At 48.7% G+C, this 8,244-nt stretch overlaps 1 protein-coding gene across 1 annotated transcript; it reads right to left on the bottom strand.

The window, feature by feature from the left end:
• Window positions 1–4,617: 4,617 nt before the first annotated feature.
• On the bottom strand, window positions 4,618–6,514 carry LOC125551537 (NAC domain-containing protein 92). Its single transcript, XM_048714794.2, has 3 exons — window positions 6,164–6,514; window positions 5,766–6,043; window positions 4,618–5,658 (listed from the first exon to the last, which is right to left on the bottom strand). The coding sequence occupies exons 1-3, from the start codon at window positions 6,369–6,371 to the stop codon at window positions 5,116–5,118; spliced, it is 1,029 nt and encodes a 342-aa protein (XP_048570751.1). The 5' UTR covers window positions 6,372–6,514; the 3' UTR covers window positions 4,618–5,115.
• Between the last annotated feature and the right edge of the window lie 1,730 nt (window positions 6,515–8,244).

The following is an 8,244-nucleotide window of genomic DNA, read 5'->3' as shown; positions in this document are numbered from 1 at the left end:
GAGTACTAAGGTGTATCATGTTTTGCCTGTGAGAGAAGTTTAGTCAACGGGCCTGCCACATTCAGATCCGCGTGTATTTTACAAATTTCTGTGTCTACAATACTCTGCATGGAGCTACTCTAGCTAATTGCTCTCACTTTCAATACGTATCCAGATCAATGTTTGGGATATCGCTTATCGTTATCGTCTCGGTCGGCTGGAGATTAGTGATTAATCAAAGAATCGAATGATTAATCGATTTTATCAGTGGACTATTAATCGATCAGTTTTTTTATAACTCATAGGTTTCAAGGACTAATAAAATAAAATTAGAAAAAATCTTCACTTAAACATTATGCCTTTAAATAGCACAATACTACAGAATACTACATCAATATGTAACAGTACACACATGCCCTTTTTTGCATGTTTCAAAACTCAAACAGTGCATATATAATATATATTACATAAGAGATAAGAGATAACACTTAATAGTAGAAAGTAGTACAGTACAACAGTGCATATAATATATAGTAGTCTAGCTGCTTTGCAAGCAAATAAGGTGGTAACAAGGTCCAGGAATGTTCAAACAAGGTTAAACAAGGTCATAAGAAGGTCCAGAAAACACAAATAACATAGTTCTTGCTACTTTACTAGCAAACAACCAAACACCAATCAACACATAGTCCTTTGCTCTCTGATTCTCTCACAAATCACAACCAAAAGTCCAAAATAAAGTTCTAGGCTGCTAGCAAACATCAGACATTGTCATTAGCATAGGATTCAAGGTTACATGCGGTCTTCCTCACCATTGGCACCGGCCTCTTCTATCCCAACCACATCATCATCAGATTTTTTATTTTCTTCATCGATTTTTTTCCGGCAAATTGTAATTCATAAAAAGCAGTACGGACATGAATATTTCCCTTGTGAAGGAGATAACCCTGACTATGAATCTTCTATGTGATAAACATAGAATATTCATATTAACATGCTATCTTCTTTACAAAGGATCCAATGATGTGAGAAACATATCGCTTCTGCATGACCTGGCTATTTAAGTAGGCCGACTAGCTCATCATGCAGCGAGGTGTGACTAATACGGGTGTGAAAATATTAAGTATGAGCAATTTTCAATGTGTTTTGACAGCCCAGCTAACCCAAGACGGACGGGATGATCGTCGTGCATGGCGCTACATGTAATAGGTGTTGTGGAAATAGGGTATGTGGTTGCAAATGATAAATTTTAAGGCCCGTCTAGTCACTGTCCGCGGACGCATTTATAGACGTTTGAGTCTAAATTTGCAACCTGCGGTTGTAGATGCTCTAACTTTTCATTCGCTTGTGTGTAAGGCGTTGGACATAGGTATAGAGCGTACTCCCTCCGTCTGGAAATACTTATCATCAAAATGGATAAAAAGGGATGTATCTAGAACTAAAATATGTCTAGATACATCTCCTTTCATTCATTTTGATGACAAGTATTTTCGGACGGAGGGAGTACCTAGCAACCACACCAAAACAGATGAGATCCAGAGAGAAAGTGTAGGTTCACGCATACACCAATAAGGCGGTGACTCGTCAAGGTCAGAAAGGCGTCCTGCTTAATTAGGCGAGGCAAATATGCCATGTGAAACATACCTCGTGCATGCTAGAAAAGAAGCGTGCCACGGCAGCGAAGCTAGCTGCGGAGGTATGGACTGTCTGGTCATTCAAAGTCAGCTCTAAGATTTGTACATCTCTTCTACTTCAATTAATACGGTATGGATCTTTTGCCCATCAAGGTTAGGCAAAGTTTGACAGATGTGCAGATCTTCGTGCGATGTCTCTTCTCGTTAAAATTAAGTCAAAGGCATGTAGTTCAATTAAAGCATTAATCATGATCCGCTCAATCACGGGGAGAGAAAGTAAGAAATGCTTTGAGTAGCAGAAACTGTGTGATTCCCTTTTTTAACTTGGAGACATTGTGTGATTTGTGGTAAAAAAAAAATTCTTTTTGAAGCTCAACAGGAGAGCGGTACAGTTAATTTTTCTACATTATATGTATTTTGAAATAAACGCACGACAGCTGCGAATTTCGTTAAGAGGAACCGGCTGATACCCGAAACATTTCTACAGTATCAGCAAAGAAAACTTTCATCTAGAGTAGAAAACAAAAGGAGATAGAGAGAGAGAGAGAGAAAGATGAGTGAGAGTTTCTTGGATAGAAAGACTAAAAACGCGCGTGGGCGAGAGGGCGACGTGGATGAAACGAACCCGTCCTGACGTGGACGGATGCACCCTCCAGAAACCACCCAAAACCCAAAACGTCGTTTGACATCAAATATGAGTGTAGAGAAACTGTGCCTGAAAGTAACAATGTTTAGAGCATTTTTCTACAGAGAAGGATGCTATGAAAGCCTATCTAGAGCTAGAAATGCAAGCGACTCCTCTGCAAAACTGTTACCTCCCACTAGACATACATACTGGATGCTGTGCAGAATGTGTTTTCCAGCTATAAACTCGCATTATGTTCCCCACCAAGAAAAACTGCGCTGCATTATAGCGATTTCTTATGTCTAAAAGTAGAGTTTCTTTCTGGGGACAAAAGTAGCACAGCACATATCTATCTCTGATCTCTCACAGGCCAAACAAGTCAAGCGTAGAATTATAGAGACCGTGTGGGCAACACAACATTGCTGTCAAGGAGGATTGCAAACTTTATGAAAAAGGTACCTCATCTCAGTCGAAAAGTATGTGGGGAGTCCATATCAGCCATTACTCCCGGATCCCATTTTGCTATGCCAAATCTTTCTCTTGCCAAAAGCGCAAGCTGTAGATGTTAAGCTGTGGCCCTGTCCAGTAATCTAGAGGCAGATGCGATGTAGCGGTCTCAGATTAGTGTGTGTCCTGTCCACTTCTTGAAGTGCTGCTGTGTCGCGCGCGCCCTGGTTCTGGTTCACTCGACAGTGAAAAAAAGAGGAGAACCGGCCACCAGTTTCTACTCTATGATAGTACCATCTGTGCAGCATATTATCTCACCGGCCGATACCGTCTGTGCCAGCGCTCTGCGGTTGCTGGATCACCAAATGAAGCTTTGGTCTGCCGGATGCAAGACCTTGGACCGGGGAATAGTGTTGGTGGCCTGTTTGTCTTGGTAGTTAGTGGTCACGTCCGGAACGATCTCTGATATCTAACCTGATGCAGAAACAAATGCTTATTATGGATGCTTCTGTGAAAAGAAAATATGGAACGAAGAGGCCCCACGTCAACCGCCACTGGCTGTGTCTTGTCAAATCACCGGATAAAATGGGTGCAAAATCCGCGCCCTAATCAACAGACTGAAAGCAACCTGCATCTGGACATCCACATCGGATTAATTAACCAAATCCTTGGGGAAATAAATAAACAAATTGAGGATCCTTAGGGGCAACATGGGTGATGCACCCTCCTACCCTTCCTGACCATCTTTGTTTGTTTAGACCACCCTCTTCCTCCCTGCGATGCGATCATTGACGAGGAGTTAAACTATAGCTAGGGGAGGGGAGGGACCTCGAAGGAGAAAAGGTACCGCTGCTGGTGGAGCCTAAAGTTGTGACGTCACTGCGGCTGTGCGACTTGGACAGCTAATGATCCAATCCGAGTTCCGGGAGCCCAGGGACCCACCCACGATATTAGTTTTCATGAGTCTAGCTTAGCCTTTCCTTGTTTTTTAAGGGGCAGCCCAGAATATTCGCCAAGCGGACGTCCGTAATAAACTACTACTACTACTCTAAATTTGAATAAATATTTCCATGTGTCGCAGCAGGACTACTCTGAATGAATGAATAGATGGATGAATGATTGTTTCACAAAAAAGAGAAAAGGAATGGATGGAAGATTCCTGCTGATCCTCGCATCCTTTTCCTTGCTGCACCGCCTTGGTCTTGGCCGGGTTTTGATGCACCAAGGAAGCGAGCGCGTGCCAACAGCGAACAGATCGCCGCGAAACTCGCCACGGCTTGCGTCCAGCGGAAAGCAAGCGATTCCCGTCCCGGCGCGCCTCACCTCTGTATGTGTCTGTCTGTGTGCTGTGCTGTGCGCGCACGCAAAATCGAGGGCGAGAGAGCGGCTGGCCCGTCCCGCTCGTCGCCGTCGGCCGCCGTGTGTGTGAGCGACAAGTTTTCACCCCCCCAAACCCCGCGTCGAGCTGGGGTTGGTTGTTTGGTTGGTTAGGATCAACGGATGTGCTCGTTTCCTTCCTCTCTTCCGTTGCTGGATCGCTTGGAGACACGAGAGAGAGAGAGGCGGGGCGGGCCGAGGGTTTTCCGAAACGAGATAAGGCTGCAGCTCGTACGTAGCCTACTCACCTCGGCGCCTAGTAGGAGGAGTTCGCCAACTGGACGCCATGACCACGACGTGCTCCGGGAATAATTGGGCGATCCAAACAAGCCCGCGGAGGCCCCATCCGTCGGCCCAAAACCATGATCCATCCATCCATCCATCTCATATCTCCCCTTGCTAGATTTCGGAAGGTTGTCTCAAAAAAAAAAGATTTCGGAAGGTCCCCATGAGCAGCACCACAACTGGTACCAGTGCCTCTCGTCTCGTCGAGTCTCGTCTTGATTGATTACCAAGTGTAAAGCGGCACAGAGAGAACACAAGCATCGATTCACATAGTGACATGTCAAACTCAAGCAATTAATGATCAATGGTGGTACATGTACATACAAAGCGGATTCCATACAAAGCTAGTAGTAGCGCTAGCTGCCTGGCTCATCAACAGCGCCCAAATTAATCGATTCACAAATGGATCTCAAGTCGTCCCCCCTAATCTACACACATTAATTGTATGACCATCATGCTGCTACTGCTAATCACAATCAGAATAGCTGTTGTGGTAGTGGTATGTACACACAGATCAAGATATGAACCTAGGACTAATTTAATTAATTAACATAAGGAGGCCTAGCTAATCCCTGGAGGTCTGTCTGGATGGATGGATAGTAACCTGATCCGATCCGACCCGAGAATCCTCCGGAAAGAAGATGATGCTGCATCAGCAAACCACTAACACCAGCATCACATACCAAGTTAAGTAATCCAATTCAGTAATTAATCAACGAGCCAGAACCAATCGACGAGCGAATCATGCGGTAGGTGCAGCTCCGGCTGGCTTCAGTACTTCCAAATGTCGGCGAGGTTCAGGGCGGGGTACTCGTCGAATTGGTCAAGGAACTCTTGATTCTGAGACGACGGTGTCGCCGCCGACGAGATCTCCGCGCAACCGGCGGCGTTGGGGTCGGTGCTCAGCCCGGTCTCGCGGGACGGGCTGAGCGCAGACGTCTGCCCCGAGACCTGCTCCGCCTTGCAGTACCTCCGGATCGCCGGCGACATGTCGCCGGAGTTAGCGGCCGGCAGGGAGAAGTAGGGGCTCGAGTACATCATGTGCGGCGGCTGCTGCGGCATGTGCTGTTCCATCTTAACCTGGTGTCCGGAATGGGCACCGGTGGCGTAGGCAGAGGTGGACTTGAAATCGGTGACTTGGTCGACGTCGCCGCCCAAGGGAGGGTCCATGAGGGGCGGCAGCTCCCCAGAGTCAAGGAAGTCAGTGATGAAGCCGAAGGAGCTGACCCGCTCGATCCCGGCGTCCGCCGCTGCCATTGCCCCGTTGGTGGCCGTGAGCTCTTTGTTGAACACCTTGGACACGGCCCACTCGTCCTGCACGCGAATCATATATCATATTTAGCAGCAAATCATGAATGAAGCCAGAAAGAAATTAAGGAGAAAAATACTTGATAATGAATCAGGAAGGAGCGAAAGCAAACCTTGGCGGAGCGCGGGAGCGGGTGGGGGAGCTTGCCCTCGAGGCGGAACTCGTGCATGACCCAGCCGGTCTTCTCGCCGCGGGGGGCGCGGCCTAGGTAGAAGACGAGCGTCTTCTTCATTCCGACGAGGAGGCCCCTCCCGCGGAAGATCTCCTTGTCCTTGCCGGTGGCCTTCCAGTAGCCGCTCTCGGTGGCGCGGTTCGTCCTCGTCCCCGTCGGGTACTTGCGGTCCTTGTGGCAAAAGAAGTACCACTCCTTCTCGCCCATCTTGGCCTTGCCTGTCCGGTAGAAACACGGGAGTAAGTAAGGCAAGATTCCCGCGGCCGGTCGGGCTCGGATCAAGCAAGATGAGAGAAAGTGCGCGCAAAGGAGCAGCTTAATTTGGGTGCGTTGTGTACCTGGGAGATGCCATGGCTCGCACTTGTTGAGGTCGACCTCGCCGATGACGCCGGAGCAGAAGCGGTGGTCGAGCGCCTTGGGGGTGAGGTAGTGCGAGATGATCTCCTCGTCCGTGGGGTGAAACCGGAAGCCCGGCGGCAGGTCCAGACCGGCCGCCGCCGCCGCGTCCTCCACCTCCGCCTGGTTTATCACCGACGCCTCAGACATCTCCGCAAGCCGGGCACCGAAGCAAGCTAGCTAGAAGGAGGAAATGGACGCCGAGAGAGAGGAGAGAGAGGCGTGTGTGAAAGAGGGAGAGAGAGGCGGGTTTAGGAACAAGGGAAGGGGGAGAGACTGGGCCGGGGGGAGGAACCGAGGGCCGGCTTATATAAGGCTCCACGCGGTCACTCGCGCAGAGAGAGAGAGAGAGAGAGAGAGAGAGGCGTGCCGCGTGCGGAGGCGGCTTGCGGGCCAAGACCCCTCCCATCTTTCACTTCTTACCGCGCGCAGTTGTGGCCCGTAAGCAACTCTAATTACTTGTCCTAATCTTAATGGCTCCTCATTCATCCTCTTCCTTAGGCCCCAACTCTCTCACATTCAGAAAAAAAAAACGCTCTCACATTCAGAGTATCTTCTCCTCCACCACCGGCCGGTGTCCTGTCCTCTGGAATGAATATTCACGTCCGATCACGGCTAATGCGGCAATCATGCGTTGGACAGAACCTGACTTCTTATTATTTATAACAAAAAAAATCTCCCTTAAATAAACCCACACCAGTACTGGTAGTTCATACATATACACATTTGTTTTAATGTTGGTTTGATTACTCTGACTTTGTTCATACTCCGGCAGCCACATGCAGCCAGAAGAATTCAACCCATCCGCGCTGGGCCACAACGCAAGAACCATAGAGTAGTAACACTAACCACATCCAGTTTTTTTTAATCAAATCAAGGGATGATTAGAGGTTGATATGGCAGCTATATTTGTAACTCTCGCGGAATCCACACATCCAGTTCACGTCAGATATTGATCCGTGGTTGTCCCGTTCCCTTCTGCTTTCTCCTCCGCATCTTTTTAGTTCGAGACTTTCTTGGGTCGTTTGTTTACAGGAGCGACGTGCCATCGAGAGAGCCCGCGATCACGACAATTTTCTGCAAAGATACGCGCGCGCTTTGCCTCGCGGCCGAACCAAAAGCGATGAGCATCCGACTCGCCGAGCAGGGGTTTCCCTTTCCCAAGTGGACAGGACACGCGCGGTGCCATCATCGGGGAGCGCTCCCAAAGTTTTCAACCTTTCACTCATTAAGCGGTATACATCTCCCGCTTTAAAAGGAAGGCGAAATGGTGACGCGCTCCTGTTGTGGCCTTGTTTCTTCCACATCGTGATAGAGACATGGCTGATTTTTATTTCCCTGCACAGCAATGATGCCCCTTGAAGCCCCGGGGTTCGAAGTTGTGGCCAAGTTTTTGCTTAATCTCCCATTGTCTTTTGCACATTTAGTATTGGGTATATCAACGGAGCTATGTTTGTGTTTCAGGTGAGGTTTTTTTTTCCAGAAATGGAGGAGGACCCCCGGTCTCTGTATCTGGATGATGCATGCAGCCACTTTATTAATTAATCACATAAGACCTTACAAAGTCGTACAACAATAAGACTAAAGCTACCATCTAGGCAACATCTGTCGCTACTTCTATCCAGTTGATGTAGTGATGCTGATAGTCTGGGCCTAATACCAAACAGACCTCGCAGCGAAACCTAACATCTAAGACCTAAGGTCCCAACCAGGACGCCTGCCAGGTATGGGGCACCCACTAGTCCGGCACACTTCTCAACCAGGACGTTTGCCGGGTATGAGGCCACCGCAGCCACCTGCCATCAATCCATCTTCAGTGATGTACTGCTGCATCTACCTTGCTCGGTCTAGCTGTCATCGACGCCACCACGACGCCAGACAACGTCATCATCCTGCGCTCGTCCATCATCACACGCCTACCGGCGAGACCCCGCTGCTCCATGCCGCCGAGACCCGCCGTCGTGACGCAAGAGAAGGCACGTCACACCACCTCACGCCTCTTCCATCCAGCGCCGCTCCACAA

The sequence above is a fragment of the Triticum urartu genome, chromosome 4A (assembly GCF_056163025.1).
Source record: "Triticum urartu cultivar PI428250 chromosome 4A, HENAU_Tu73, whole genome shotgun sequence".
Classification (NCBI taxonomy): domain Eukaryota; kingdom Viridiplantae; phylum Streptophyta; class Magnoliopsida; order Poales; family Poaceae; genus Triticum; species Triticum urartu.
This window is presented reverse-complemented; position numbering and strand designations above follow the sequence as displayed.